This window comes from Metarhizium acridum (genome assembly GCF_019434415.1).
Source record: "Metarhizium acridum strain ARSEF 324 chromosome Unknown scaffold_29, whole genome shotgun sequence".
Classification (NCBI taxonomy): Eukaryota; Fungi; Ascomycota; class Sordariomycetes; order Hypocreales; family Clavicipitaceae; genus Metarhizium; species Metarhizium acridum.
In genome coordinates, this window is record NW_027094017.1 from 1,508,851 (window position 1) to 1,523,867 (window position 15,017).

The 15,017-nt window shown below is 52.7% G+C and overlaps 7 protein-coding genes across 7 annotated transcripts; 5 read left to right on the top strand and 2 right to left on the bottom strand.

The window, feature by feature from the left end:
• Nucleotides 1-2,080: 2,080 nt before the first annotated feature.
• Nucleotides 2,081-2,395, top strand: J3458_004533 (uncharacterized protein; the record flags this gene model as incomplete). Its single annotated transcript, XM_066118269.1, has 1 exon — nt 2,081-2,395. One exon carries the CDS (start codon nt 2,081-2,083, stop codon nt 2,393-2,395), a length of 315 nt encoding a protein of 104 aa, XP_065976872.1.
• A 455-nt stretch (nt 2,396-2,850) lies between these two features.
• Nucleotides 2,851-5,141, top strand: SPE3_1 (putrescine aminopropyltransferase). The gene is made up of 4 exons (XM_066118270.1): nt 2,851-3,247; nt 3,547-3,582; nt 3,645-3,937; nt 4,003-5,141. The coding sequence occupies exons 1-4, from the start codon at nt 3,088-3,090 to the stop codon at nt 4,300-4,302; spliced, it is 789 nt and encodes a 262-aa protein (XP_065976873.1). The 5' UTR covers nt 2,851-3,087; the 3' UTR covers nt 4,303-5,141.
• J3458_004535 (uncharacterized protein) lies at nt 4,227-6,327 on the bottom strand. The gene has a single exon (XM_066118271.1). It carries the CDS (start codon nt 6,297-6,299, stop codon nt 5,277-5,279), a length of 1,023 nt encoding a protein of 340 aa, XP_065976874.1. The 5' UTR covers nt 6,300-6,327; the 3' UTR covers nt 4,227-5,276.
• Nucleotides 6,328-6,492: 165 nt separating this feature from the next.
• Nucleotides 6,493-7,579, top strand: J3458_004536 (uncharacterized protein; the record flags this gene model as incomplete). The annotated part of the gene is made up of 3 exons (XM_007809277.2): nt 6,493-6,730; nt 6,961-7,325; nt 7,397-7,579. 3 exons carry the CDS (start codon nt 6,493-6,495, stop codon nt 7,577-7,579), a joined length of 786 nt encoding a protein of 261 aa, XP_007807468.2.
• A 601-nt stretch (nt 7,580-8,180) lies between these two features.
• J3458_004537 (uncharacterized protein) lies at nt 8,181-9,113 on the top strand (the record flags this gene model as incomplete). Its single annotated transcript, XM_007809276.2, has 1 exon — nt 8,181-9,113. One exon carries the CDS (start codon nt 8,181-8,183, stop codon nt 9,111-9,113), a length of 933 nt encoding a protein of 310 aa, XP_007807467.2.
• Nucleotides 9,114-9,460: 347 nt separating this feature from the next.
• Nucleotides 9,461-10,666, bottom strand: J3458_004538 (uncharacterized protein; the record flags this gene model as incomplete). Its single annotated transcript, XM_007809275.2, has 1 exon — nt 9,461-10,666. One exon carries the CDS (start codon nt 10,664-10,666, stop codon nt 9,461-9,463), a length of 1,206 nt encoding a protein of 401 aa, XP_007807466.2.
• A 773-nt stretch (nt 10,667-11,439) lies between these two features.
• On the top strand, nt 11,440-12,989 carry SCL1_1 (Proteasome subunit YC7alpha/Y8 (protease yscE subunit 7)). The gene is made up of 5 exons (XM_007809274.2): nt 11,440-11,628; nt 11,706-11,765; nt 11,852-11,946; nt 12,009-12,221; nt 12,280-12,989. The coding sequence occupies exons 1-5, from the start codon at nt 11,622-11,624 to the stop codon at nt 12,664-12,666; spliced, it is 762 nt and encodes a 253-aa protein (XP_007807465.1). The 5' UTR covers nt 11,440-11,621; the 3' UTR covers nt 12,667-12,989.
• Nucleotides 12,990-15,017: the final 2,028 nt, after the last annotated feature.

Here is a 15,017-nt window from a genome sequence, read left to right on the forward strand (position 1 = left end):
CTGTCCCGTGGTTGGCATTCGGAGTCAATTGTTGGTAGTCATCGGCTGCCTGCGTAGCCCATGCCATGTCTGGCGATCGCCGAGACATGTTGAGGACATTCACCTGGCATCAAGTCCTGTTGTTCTAATCGTCCCCTGTGGTAACTTAATACTACTTCGTATCTGTATGGTCCTTTGCAACATGGCTTGGGGCACTAGGCTGAACGTGTCTGGGCCGGTTGCCTCAGCCTGACGGCACGAAATGGGGCGAACTGACGAGGTCCTTTCCCTCGAGCTGTCCAGGCGACCGAACATCGGCGCACCTCTATAGCACCGGTAGGCGTAATGGCGAAAACAGCCGTGGACACATCACTTGCTCCGGTGATTTCGATATGTAGTACGGATACTCCGCAAGTATCACATACTTCGCAACGATTCCCAAGGGCGTACTCCGTACATGCCTTAGCCTGTTTACCGCCATTGCCATGTTGCTTCTAGAAATGAGTACGAAGGCAACACGATGGGCATGGAATTGGATGGTTTCTCACGCCTGGTCAACGCCTTAGTCCCAGTTTGCGGTATCGGGTCGGGTCCCCGGCTGCGACCCATCGCTGACAGCATAAGCTAAAAAATCTCACTCCAATCGTGATATTGTACAGGATTTGTTAGGCGGGGTACCAACTGGAACGATGCGGAAGCGGAGGAGCCATGACTGACACAAAGAGATGGGTGATTGTGCTGTCGGGGGTTGGTGAAGTGACACTCGAACTGAAAATGCTCCCATTGTCCGTAGGTCGAGGATGAACACCTTCCTTCTCGACCCAGAATAAAGGCTGGTGTGCTTCTTTAGAACCCGGTGCTGCTAGTTGTTCGCTGATGGCGAAAGAGTATATCAACACATGCTTAGCCGACTCAACGAGGGTAATTCGCAAATACTGATTTAATGCTCCAACTGATGCCAGTCTTTCCCTACAGGGAGAGCACGGTCAATCTGAATCTGTACAACTAATGTCTGAAAATGTACAGCTAAGTGCAGACGTCGGTAAGTGCTGTTGGGCCCCTCAATAATTACGGATTGCACGCCAAGTTTCACGCCCACACATTGTATTGAGTTGAGTTGGCATGCCAAAGATCCTAATGCGACTCGTACAGCCGTGAAAGCTGATGTAGGGAAGGCCCAGCATATCAATATTTCTATTGCCAGGTTCGCAGGGCTTGGCGCATAGTCCGATGTTCTCCTCACGTGGATCTGCTTTCGCTTGTCAACTGAGTTGCTTCTTTGAGGCCATCCCCTCGCTAAAGTGTCAGGTTTCACTAGGCCTCACTCAGCAATGAAGCCGGAATTAGAGTGGGTTGTTCTCCACGAAGGGGAAGCGGAGTACTAATAAGGACGGCGGGACTGCAATACAATGCAGTAGACCGAATTAACTGTCTTTTCACGCGGAGAAGTTTATCGCTAGCCATGACGCTGCCACGTGTTTCGCTGTGTTGTAGGGTTCTCGCTCTTGGGGAGGAATCCCAGCCTGATGGCGGTTTGACCGTTTCTAGAGGCCTTCGGGCATGCACTAGACGAATAAAGAAGGGCCTAGGGGTTCTCAGCAACCGAAAGCAACGACTCAAAGCCCGTTGTCCTTGCGGGGAGGACAATGTCAGGGATGAGATGATGATGGATACACTAACTAATATGCAGGATCCTGCGTAATGGACGTTGGCTTCATGGATGTGGATGTGGACGTGTGAGGCATCTCGTCAAAGTCGACCAATTAACGACCTTGATGGAGTAGTCATGGCATGCGTCAAATGCGAGGCTTTCTGGGTAGAGATTCGTCTCGTCGAAGAATACGGGTCCCGCGTTGTAATGCGTGTTGTATGGTATGCATGAACAGGCGATGGTGTACATGAAACGTCAAATATTTACGACTCGTTGGTGATTAATGACGCACAGCCATGTGGGTTCGTGCGATGGCACGGCGAGTCTCACGCATTCCCAGGTCTGCTAGCAAAATATTAATATAAGGTACAACACAAGACGTATTGCAGATCGACAAGGCTGTATTGGTCTGTTTGCTGGCCCAGAACACGGGTTGCGCCACTCTCCGCCATGATGCTGATCTTGTTCAATGCTAGCCAGCTCCACGGGCCGTTCCACTTTGTCGTGGCGCGAGTTGTGCTGAAGAAATCATGTGAATTATGTGACAAAAGGATTCAAGGGAAGGCAAGGGAGAGCGTGGTGGAAAATGAAAAGGTTACGGAGGGCGACAGACTGAGTGGAGCGGTTGAGGGTGTCCAAGATGTGGACAAGGAAGGCGCGACATTGAACCACACCACGATGATGCCATGTGTGTATCTACATCAACAAGACAGCATGGGAGAACCCTGTTGTCGCACTGGTTGGGATTCGGAAAATGGGAAATAACAGGTTTCAGAGGGGGGATTTCCGGGAATCTCTTCTGTCCCAGGAACGCAGATGCCCAAATACGTCATATCTGATGGCAAGCATGACGGTGTATTATTACAATGCGACACGACTGGACAAAGTGCCGCTAGGGAAGCTTCAGGGGAATGATCAACATGATGATGTCCACTTCTTAAAATAGCGCATCATGCTCTCATGCTCTCAGATAGCGCAACGAGGGTCCTTGAACCATTCGGCACGTGGAAAATCAACCCAAGCGGTTCATGGCATTTACAAACATGGTGTATGCCTCTAGCAAGGTGGTTTCATCATACCAGCCCTACGACAAAGTACGGAGCGCTGCCCAAGGGCCTTTTACTCTTAGCCCGCCACTAAGCTAATGCCCAACGAGCCAGGAAGCTCCTCGCTTACCACCAGCAAGCACAATATCAACACGACCAAGTTCAAACACATCGGGGAAAATGACAGCTCTACCGCTCACTACTAGGTAATTTTTAGAGAGCTGGTCCATAAATATCAACCAGAGTTGACATGGAGTACGAAATGCCGTAATGCCTCCCTCAAGCACGGTGTAGCTTGTAGTCCCGCGGACGCCGCCGCCAAAAATTTAAAATTTTTATCTCACACCAGACAGACGGCAGGCACCATGATTGACCCCACCATCGGCATCTTCAGCCACAGACAGCATTGGCATGAAAAAGTTGCTCTCGTCCCAGCTTCAGCGATCCTTCACCTCTCCTCTCTTCGCGTCATCAGCCTTTTTGATACCCCAATTCCGCACACCGTATCCAATTTTTCGGTATTCCAACAAGTCTGTCAGAATGTCTGAGATTGTCCATCCCACCATTAAAGGTTCGTGCTTGTGCACCCTGGCGCATTTTCCCCCTCCACCAACAGTTTTATCAACCCCGCGCTTGATGTCACAGCCGCCACTTGACTAGATGTGACAGCATTACGACGAACCTGTTGACAAGTGGTTTGCTATCTGGGAGAAAGCAGAATTATGTGCGGGCCTACACAGCTCTGGAACATCATCATGCGGCATATTTCTTGCTGAACCTCACACTTGGATGCTGGCAGTGGCCTCGTCGTGACTGTCGCGTCAGAACGCACCCAGGGTTGAAAGGGCAACTTCACTAACATTGTTACAGATGGTTGGTTCCGAGAAATTTCGGACATGTGGCCTGGTATGAATAACGCCAACCCGTAAATGAGCTTCTTTATCACGAAACTTATACCTCCTGCCCAGGCCAGGCCATGACCCTCAAGGTTGAGAAGGTCTTGCACCACGAGAAGAGCCAGTACCAGGATGTCCTCATCTTCAAGTCGACTGATTACGGCACTGTTCTGGTCCTGGACAATGTTATCCAGGCCACCGAGCGCGACGAGTTCTCCTACCAGGAGATGATCACCCACCTCGCCATGAACTCCCACCCCAACCCCAAGAAGGTCCTGGTCATTGGCGGTGGCGATGGCGGCGTTCTCCGTGAGGTTGTCAAGCACGACTGCGTCGAGGAGGCTACCCTGTGCGACATTGACGAGGTAAATGTTGAACTGCAATCCCAAGACACTCCGTCACCATCTGATACTAACAAGGTCCCGAAAAGGCCGTCATCCGGCTTTCCAAGCAGTACCTCCCCAAGATGGCTGAAGGCTTCAAGCATCCCAAGTCCAAGGTCCACGTTGGCGACGGCTTCAAGTTCCTCGACGACTACAAAAACTGCTTCGATGTCATCATCACCGATTCTTCCGACCCCGAGGGCCCCGCCGAGAGCCTATTCAAGAAACCATACTTCCAGCTTCTTCATGATGCCTTGCGCGATGGCGGTGTCATTACTACTCAAGGTTGTATGTTCTCATTTTTTCTTGAGGAAAGTGTGAGGGTCCCTAGGAGTGGCAGAGGTTGATTCAAGGTTGATTAAAAGACCAGTTGCCTGGCAAGCTGCTGGACTCTCGGGTCTTTTTCTTCTCCTCAACTGGTACTCGAGAACAAATAACGTACCGTCTATCCTAGGGACTTCTCAGAGGCTAGTGGCTGCTTTCCTCAGCTCCGCTCCAGGAGGTCCCGAGTAGCATGACATTGTGCACCTGCTGTTACCGAGAGTTGACACTTTGTTGACGGACGTCTCAACACTCCTAAGATACCCGCCCAGATGCTGTGAAAGGACTTGTATTTTGCTGACTTGTACCGTTTTGTGTCACAGCCGAGAACCAGTGGCTTCACCTGCCCCTCATCACCCAGCTCAAAAAGGACTGCAAGGAGATATTCCCCGTTGTCGAATATGCTTACACCACAATCCCTACCTATCCCTCTGGACAGATTGGCTTCATGGTCTGCTGCAAGGATGCCAACCGCAATGTCCGCGTTCCTCTCCGCCAGTGGACCCCTGAGGAGGAGGAGGCCAAGTGCCGCTACTACAATGCTGAGATCCACAAGGCCAGCTTCGTCCTGCCTACCTTTGCTAAGAAGGCTCTGGAGTAAGTGCTCGGTTTTGGATATAGATTTGACACCAAGTACCTAAAATGGAAAAAATGGACACGGCCCTCTGAGCGCAATGATTTGATATGACGGCAAAATTGATGGGGTGAAAAATAAAAATTGGGGTTTGGGAGCTTCATGGCGGCCCTTGGGACACAAACAAACAGGAGCAATTACCATGGCACTCTGATCTTGGGTAGCCTCTGCGCAGAAATGTCTGCGAACACGGATAGAATAACGAATTGACGTTTAATCCTCAAAATAGGTTGCCGTGTTCACAACATGGTGACAATTGGTACCCACCTGTATCAGTCTCGTTGTTTTATATATTCTACACACTACCTACCGTAGACCCCGTAGATCTGAGATCCCTTAACCACCGCAAACCCAACTCAACATCACTCACGACCTAGGCTCATCAAACTTTGCCCCCGAAGCACTCACGTCAGCGTAGACATCAAATCTTCTCTGCGAGCCCAGCGGGATATTCTTCCTCGCCTCGTTGAGCACGCCTCCATCAAGCTCCGCCTCGACAATCGTCTCCGTCTCCTCGGCCTCCGCCACCACCGTGGCCATCGGATCAACAATCATGCTATGGCCCCAGGCGTTATACGACGCGCTCATGTCTCTCGCGGGACTACACATTGCCACGTAGATCTGATTATCCACCGCCCTCCCCTGCGCCAAAAGCTTCCAATGCAGCGGACCAGTCGTCAAGTTGAACGCGCCCGGGTAAATCAGCGCAAAGGCGCCTCTTCTCGCCGCAATCATGGCCAGCTCCGGAAACCGCACGTCGTAGCAGATGGCCACGGCCACGGTACCGTACTCGGGCAAGTCGACCAGCGTGACCTTGTTCCCGGGGCTCAGGACATCCGACTCGCGGAAGGTGATTTTGCCGGGGATGTCGATGTCGAAGAGGTGCACTTTTCGGTGCGTGCCCAGCAGGGCGCCGTCCGGGCCGAAGACCAAGCTCGTGTTGTAGTACTTTTTAGTGTCGGGGCTGAACTCGGGGATCGAGCCGCCCACGAGGTAGACCTTGTTGTCGGCGGCCATGGCGGACAGGGCGTGGTAGGACGGGGCCTGCTCGGGGGGCGGCGGTGACGGGAGCAGGGTCTCTGCGTAGTCTGGGAAGTACTGGCATCCGTAGGGCGAGTTGAAGCATTCCGGGAGCACGACAATGTTGGATCCTCGCGAGGCGGCCTGGGCGACTTGCGAGGCGGCGTGTTTTAGGTTGGCCGTCTTGTCGGAGCCCGAGGCGAGCTGGATGCAGGCCAGCTTGACGGGCTTTTTGAGCACGGATGACGACATTGTGCGGTGGAGATGGATTTGTAGGAACGGCGATATTGATGGTATGGGGTTTGCTGAGCAGGATACTCTTACTCGGGTCAAGGTTTGGAGGTTTCGTCTCGGCGAGAGAGCTCGCATCGCGTCTGGTTGGAGGTTTGGGTTGGAGATGGAGATGTGGGCGTGGAGGGCCGTTGCGATTGCGGAGGGGCGGGTGGTGACTCGGGCTACTATTGTAAGAGAACCAGATAGCTACAAAGTACCTCAGTAGAACTCCGCACTCCGTACTTGCTGACCTGGGTAGGCAGGTACACAGCATGTAACGTCAAGTTTGATGGCCCAGGCGGCGCTGGTCACCAGCTCATCGGCACGCATCCAATCGTCGCACGCAAACCGCACCAGGCAGACATTGTTCCGTGATCACGGATATCGATATCTGTCCCGACCAAGCAATCGCCACCTGCAAACGTGTCTCCATCAACGGCGTCTTCAACGCTCTCCCCGTCCTCAACACGCCGCAACCATGACCCGCGTCTACGTCTACTCATCGGCCCTGGTGGCCTTTGTAGCTGGTATGTCAATTATGCCTCCCTGACCTGTTTTCCTCATCAGTGCATCTGCTCCCCCCCAAACCCCGCGTCGTTGCACAATGACGTCGTTGAAGCAGTTCGGAAGCGGCGCGAGGACAAAGGAAAAAAAAAAAAAGACTGTCTTCAAGCATTCGAATCCACTGCATCACCTAATCATGATGATGGTCAATGTTGAAATGGCAAGGAGGATGAATTATACTAACGAAATGCAGCGACGGGTATGATTGTCGCATCCATCTTTGTACCCAACTGGGTTTCCTACTCCGTCACAACTCCCAAGGGCGACGTCGTCGACAAGCACATTGGCCTGCATAAGACCTGCTCAAACCTCAATAGTCCGACATGCAGGGAGTTCCCCACGGCCGAGTTGTGCCAGGCGGGCGAGCGATACTTTTGCGACATGTGGAAGACGGTCGGGTTCATGGCTTCACTGGCCGCCATAATGTGCTTGGCCAGTCTTGTCTCCTTCCTGGTCGTGATGAAGGGTGGCAAATACAAGCGCGAAACGGGCTGGCCGTTGGTCGCAGGCATGCTTACCCTGGTGTCGGTTGTAGAGTTTGTCATTATTTCGATTGTGGTGAGTCCCCTCTCTCTCTCTTTTTCCCCCCTTTTCTAGTCATTATCACAGATAGCTGAGACAGCATCTAGGCATACCTGTTTGATCATGACGAACAGTTTACCATTCCCGGTTGGAATCTCGACGTGTCGTGGTATATCAGCACCGTTAGCGCAACTATTGCTCTTCTTGCAGCTGCAGGTCTGGCCGTATCTGCGTATCTGTTGCCGCCTGAAGAGGGTTATGAGTTCCTGGAGGATCCGGTCGATGCTTGAGCCATGAGATATATGAATACCAATCACGAATATTAAGCATGCTGGTGTTGCGAGCTTTGGCGAAGGAGTTGAGCTTTTCTTCGTGTGCTTGTTCTCCGATGTACATATATTAGGGTATCGTGATTTGAAGGAGTTTCGAAGAAGGTGCCGTATTTTTTTGCTGGGGTGTACACCAGCCATGGTGTTGTGCGTTTGATACGATATCAATATATGAAAGACTCAGCACCACTTCCTATTCTGAGTGAAGCCGAAGTCGTGATTGATCCCTCACAAGCGTCGTTCATACCACTCTGTAGTTTGCACCCGCTGATGCAAGGACAACACAACCCTGCCGCAAGGAGCAATGGACGCACGTAGCCCGTCCATCGGAGCTCCCCTTTTGTGTCCCGCTGCGGGGTGACATGCCGCTGCGGAGAGAGCAAAACGTGGGGTGAGACGCACCACCACTTGATTGATCCTCACCTACCTTGCCTCGAGGAGGATATATATATCCCACCGCAATCGCAATCGCTGTCAAAGCATAAAATCACATAAAAATCAAAAGTAGGCCTCCCTCCTCAGGAACACCCGGGTTGGTCCCCGAACAACCCAGCCCACCACCATGACAGCCCCCGGCCTCACCCCAGAACAACTCGCATCCTTCCAGCAAAACGGCTACCTCATCATCCGCGACGCCCTCGCGCCGTCGACGGTCGAGTCCCTCCTCGACGAGACAAGCTCCCTCCTCACCAGCTTCTCCCTCAAGGACCACCCGCTCACGCGCTTCTCCACGGGCGAAAAGACCGACCACGTCGGCGACGAGTACTTCCTCACGTCGGGCGACAAGATCCGCTTCTTCTTCGAGGAGGACGCCTTCGACGCCGCAGGCACCCTGACCAAGCCGCAGGACAAGGCCATCAACAAGATCGGCCACGGCCTGCACGCCCTGTCCCGGCCCTTTGCCCGCCTCATCGACGGCCCCGCGCTCCGCCAGGCCGGCGAAGTCAGCCCCCCCGACGTGGCCAGGTCGCTGGGCTACCGGGACCCCAGGTGCCTCCAGAGCATGGTGATTTGCAAGCAGCCCGAGATTGGGGGCGCGGTGCCGCCGCACCATGACTCGACGTTCCTGTACACGGACCCGCCCAGCGCCACGGGCTTCTGGTACGCGCTGGAGGACGCGACGCTGGACAACGGGTGCCTGAGCTTCTTGCCCGGGTCGCAGAGGTGGGCGGCCGTCGAGAAGAGACTTGTCCGGAGGCAAGGCGGTGTTGGCACCGAGATGGTTGACAACGAGGGGACGAGGTTTCCTGATGGGCACAAGGGCCAAGGGCGGCCGGCCGGCGTCGAGGGGGAGGACGAGTATGTGCCCGGGGAGGTCAGGGCCGGCGACTTGGTCTTGATTCATGGCAACCTGTTGCACAAGAGTGAGAGGAATACCAGCTTGAAGGGGAGGATCATTTATACGTTTCACATCATCGAGGCGGAGGGGACCAAGTATGATGAAAGGAATTGGCTGCAGCCGCCAGAAGGGGGCTTTACGAAATTGTATTCATAGGGTACGGTGGGAAGAAAAAACAATATTACATGGTTGACTTCGATATTTTACGTTTTGTCGTCAAATTGGACATTGTGAGTTTCCAGAGACAACAGAAGTATAATTGTAGACAAAAACTTGTGTGTTCGCATTGCTGCTCTAAACTATTGTTTTTTTTTACCCCTTCAAGCCCGGGCAACTCCCCCTTCCCATGCACAAGTAAGTACACTCGTCATCGCAACATTTGGGTATCTATCTATTGTCCCCCCTGTGACAATGCAAATGCCAAAATGATACAGTCTAAAACCCCTGCAAACGCTTTTTTGGTCTCATACATCCCGTGAGGGGCTTTGCATCTCATACATGATCTAGTCATCATCATCTGCGCTGTCGTCGGCCGAAGAGGACGAAGAGGACGACGAGCTGCTGGATGATTCGTACCCGTCGTCTTCCAGGGCCACGACCTCATCATCATCGTCTGAGTCCGAGTCATCAGAATCTTCAGAAGAGCTGCTGCTTGAGTCAGAGTCGCTGTCTGACTCCGATTCTGAACTGCTGCTGTCATCCGCATTGATGCGTATTTTTCGCCGGCGCTTGGCTGTCCCGTCGTTCAGCTTCAATTGCTTTGCGCCATCCGTCCTGTTCATTGTGTGATTGTCGTTGGTGGTGAAGGTGTTGTCTGAAGATTGTGTCGTCTGGCTGGTGTCTGTCTGCTCTCCGTCTGATAGCTCATCGAGGATGATTTCCGCTCGCAGTCGCTTTACGACACGGCGGATGATGACATTATCAGCCCCAGATGATGCAACAAATTCAACTTCATCATAGCCCTTTCGCTTTTTCCCGATATGCTGGCGGCTTAGGAAGTCGGACAATAGATTCATGTATGTTTCGTGCTTGGCATCGGCTTCCTTTGTGCCCTCCGGGAACCCTGAGGGGCCATCCGCAGTATCCTTTGCTTTTACTTCCATAGCAGTCTCTCGCAGCCTCGTCCGCACAAATCCTTTCAGGTCGCGTATATACTCATAGAAGATGGCAATGTCTGCTGCAGGGATATCATCGGCGTTGAATACCCGGTCGATAAGAAGAGACTGGAAATTCTTGTTGAACTTCCAAGCCTCACGAGATGTTTTCCACTGTTTGAGATAATCAAGAGCGGGCTTGATGTCCTTGGGGGTGGCAGGCGACTGTTTCTTGGGAGGGCCTTTGTTCTTTTTGGAGCTGGCTGGTTTGGTCTTGGTCGAGTCGGGTGTTGCGGAAGAGGTTCCGTTCTTTGTCGGAGTGTGTCCAAATGTGACCTTTTTAGTTTCTTTCTTGAGAATTGTCTTGTTGTCGACACTCGGGGGAGATTGATTGTCCTTTCGAGCCTTTTTAATGGCGAGCGATGACTCCGTGGCCGGCGGGGCTTCGCTCTTTCTTTTGTTCGACTGGGCTTCACGCTTGGTGCTGCTTGGATGCCCAACCGACAGGGTGCCGCCATTGGCAGCATCTGTTGCAGCACTGGGCTGCTTGAGCTTGAGGCCCAATCGTTTCCAGGCTGGCACCTGGTGAGATGCTGTGCTCTGCGACGACGTCATTTTGCTTGGGTCGAAATGTTGGAAATTTTTTCCGTCGTGGTAGTCAAAGTGAGGCAAACGGGCGGATTGGAGGCAAGCCGGAGAAAATTGGCACACGGGCCTGCGGGATCGCAACGCAGGCGGTCAGCTCTGCAGCCCACGTTGCTCTGCTCAGAATTTTCTAGTAATACCCAGTAAGGCGAGATCTTGACACCTCGTGGCTTTCAGATCCTGCCAGAGTCTCTCCGATGCTTCCCACACGTTGGGAGCTGATGTTGTTGTAATGCGGAAGCTGGCCTTGGGTGCGACTCTCAGGTTGCAACTTTTTTCTGGGTCAGATCAAGACGCCGCTGCCGACCCGTTTTGAAGACCTGGTATGGAGTCACTCGCTGTCTTGGGTCTGGCCTCTTGGTCGCCTCTTGGTCGCCTCTTGGTCCCCTCTTGTTGTTTTGCGTGGCTGAGTGACGGCAGCACCTCAAACGTCTCTCGTCCACCCAAAATGGACCAGAAAATGTGAACAAGATTGCCGGTATTACTTATTAAATCCTGCCAGCGATTCGCCATTGTTTCACACAACTAACAGCACTGCGTTGGGCAGCAAGTGTCGTTGCTGGCTGCGGACGAGTGGAGTAGAGGGCATATTGAAGACGGGACTTGAAGTCCCCACTGCAAGTCTGGGCCTAGTTTGACTTGTCCAGGTCACTTGCTGCCTCAGGCTTCAACATGCATTTGGCCAAGGCATTCGCTTGGCCTTTGCCTTTGCCTGCGAGCCTGCTGCGGCTCCGAGTGCTCTAGGCAAGCTCATGCTAACGTAACGCGTCAAGTCCATACTACAATCGACAAGCTCCATCACCGTCATCACGCACCCAGCAGTCTATCCCTCCCGTCCGACCTGCCACTCGTTCCGAGCCCGTTCTGAATATTCAATCAACATATCCAGTCGTCTCGCCCTGCGCAGGGCCTCTGATCATCCACAATGTCTGGTTCGTTCTCCCGGGCCGGAGCTTCAACGACCTCTTGGTGAGAGCTGAGCAAAGACCTGACGCTGACTTGTTAACAGCCAGCGCCTATGACCGACACATCACCATCTTCTCCGACAATGGTCGCCTATACCAAGTCGGTACGTTTCGCATCGAAAACCCTCTTCACCAAAACCCCGCCATGCAGCGTAGTCGACTCGCCGAATGACCTCGCTGACCTATGTAGAATATGCCTTCAAGGCCATTACCGCAGCAAACATCATGTCAGTAGGCGTCCGAGGAAAGGATTGCGCTGTCGTGCTGTCGCAAAAGAAGGTGCCGGTAAGAGTTGAAGGCCTGTGTCATGTCGTCAACAGCCGCAATATGCTAAAACAGCGTGGCAGGACAAGCTCATCGACCCCACGTCAGTCTCGCACATCTTCCAGATTTCTCCATCAGTCGGCTGTGTCATCACCGGCTCCATTGCCGACGCCAGGGCATTTGCCCAGAGAGCCCAGGGTGAGGCTGCTGAGTTCCGATACAAGTTTGGGTACGAGATGCCTGCCGATGTGCTTGCCAAACGTTTGGCCAACATCAGCCAAGTATACACGCAGAGAGTGCGTATTCCAATGCTTCGGGTCCGACTATAGATCCTTTTCTGACTTTGTATTGTAGGCATACATGCGTCCCTACGGTGTTGCTACAACCATCATTGCCCTCGATTCCGAGTTTGGGCCTCAGCTGTACAAGTGCGATCCTGCCGGCTACTACATTGGATACAAAGGCACCGCCGCTGGCCCTAAGCAACAGGAGGCCTTGAATCACCTGGAGAAGAAACTGCGCAACAAGGACTGTGCCGAGGGCACGTGGGAGGATGTTGTAGAGCTAGCCATCACAACATTGAGCACGGTTCTGAGCATGGATTTCAAAAAGGGGGAGATTGAGATTGGCATCTGTGGCGGCCCTCGTACTGATGGAAAGGAGGGCACCGATGCGGCTTTCCGAATGCTCACCGAGGACGAGATTGACGAAAGACTACAAGCCATTGCGGAGAAGGATTAGTTGGACTTGATAGGCGGTCTGTGGGAGATGAGGCGTTGTACAATATACCTTCTAATAGAAGAAACGACATTGAATCTCGAGGAACACTTGATGAAATGGGACGGAAGTGAAACCCTATCAACGGCCGTGGCGTGTCAGGAGGACTCTTGATTGTGTGCTTGCCCGATTAGAAGACGGCTGCATTGGGTGTCAAACGGAAGCAATGATGACTAGGTCTCCGCGTATTGGTGTCTGTCGACGTGCCAGCCATGTGAAATTATAAAGAGTACAGTGTACTGGGTGAAAAGAGGTCAAAAGTAATGGTCAAGGTATTTCTGAAGTAGCTTATACCACTTTATCCGGAAGAAAGTGTTTATGTCAACATCTTTTAGCTTCTTTGTCGATGACACTGAGTGATGCCTAAGACTTTTCAGGATCTTTTAGGTGATGACTGTGATGAAGATGAGTTTCAATCAACTTGAAATACGACAAGGTGAAGTAGGGGTTGTAAATGATTATTGAATGATTGGCTACCCTATAGCCTTTTTGAGTGCCCTTGTGCGTAAGCCACGCGGACAAGGTCTACTCCAGACACGGCATTGGAAAAAGAGAAGGGGCAAAAAAGAAGGGCATCGCTTTGTCCTATTCTCTCCCCCCGCCTCTCTCCCTGCCTCCCTTTCTCCTCTTGGAATTTCCGGAAAGCTTTCTACGGTGCCTGATGATGAATTTGTTCCGCACGCATACTGTCGGTGCGGAAAAAGATCCATGGCGGCCGTCGACCCCAGACGGAAGCCGTGCAGCCCAATGGAACAGGCTCCACGCCCAGGCAGATGCCGGGAATGGCTGGCTGGGCCAGTGACTCCAGTCTTAGCACCCGAAAAGGCCTCGGGCCACCACAAACAAGCCTGCAAGCCTCAGCCCTGCCGCGGTGGCTTCTGCAACCTCGCAACAGCCGCATGACGCAAGGCCGTCATGATAAAATGCCACCCGCTGTAACGGGTTCCCATTGGCCGGACAGGCCAGGAAAAGGGCCTGCCCAAGAGGCTCTCCAGCTGGACAGGGATCGCTGCTGCTGTTGCTTAAAATACAGACAGACGCACATGCGAGATTGTGCGTTGCAGACGGGCAAAACTTCTGCGATGCGCCATGCGATGCTACCAGACCCGTTGCGGCGAGCTTGAACCCGACTCTGCACTTGGTACCGACGGCTCGAACAAAGTTTCCGAGAGGGCTGAAAATAAGAAAAAAAAGTGTTGGACAATTCTTTTTTTCTTGGGATATAGTGAAGCAGGCCCAAAAAGGCCTCGCCTCGTCTATCAACATTAAAGTATTGACGGTTCATTTGGCACCATCGACCAATCATCTTGCACCGCGGGGGGCGAACCAGTCCATGTACATTTTCGGAGTTTTACCTTGTGAATTGTTCTGTATGCCTTTCTAAGACAACCCGCCCTTGCTACTTGTAGCCGGTTTCGCTTAAATCCGACTTAAAAAAAAAAGAGAGAGGGAAACAATCTCACAACACAGTTCCAGGCCACGTCAGGCTGTCTAAGACCAAATCGGTGATGCAGGCGCCCAGGATTGTAGCGAACAACCCATGGCGTGGGAAATGTGAAATTATCGCCGATTGACATGGGCCCATGGTTGCCGAAAGACGTCTGGCTGTGAATTTTTCTTACTTCCTTCTTCTTTTGCCCCGGGTATGTTCGCCGGATGTCCTCTCCTCTGGTGTTACCCGTGTCGTTGAAGTTTCCTTGCTCGCCAAAGAAACTCTCGAGGCTCTAGATTCGTGCCTGATGTACCCACAACTGCGGGAGTGACTCCCAATCATGGCTGCCCGGCTGGAAATGTCACCCAATTTCGTCGACCGGGCCCCAGTTATATACCATCGGGCTGAGCTCCGAATCTGACTTCGGATGAACCATCTCGATGTCCTTCTTGGGACGTTTTTTTTACTTTTGTTGCTGGCAATTGGGAACGCGAGGCATCGTTACACAAGTAGAGACAAGGAAAAAAGCCTGTCAGGCATGGCCTCACGAGGCTCGACGTGACACATAGCATGCGCAGCGCATTGCATCGCATTTCAGCAGGACCACGTTTTTTCTGTCGTGCGTCTTACATACTCAAGTACATGCCGTCTCTTGTCTACGGAGTAAACGGTCCCAACCTCGGCCTTGCTTGATGCCATTGACTGTTGTAAGTAGATAACTAGTCATGACGGTTTCGCTCGGTTTCGCTCCTCGGCGGTATTATGCATTATTCATACACGGCTACTCGTGTCGTCGGTCGAGACAAGGCTGCATTCACCATCAAGAAATCCCCATCCCAAGCAAAGTGGGGCCTGCCAATTCCACCACCCGTCCAATAGACCA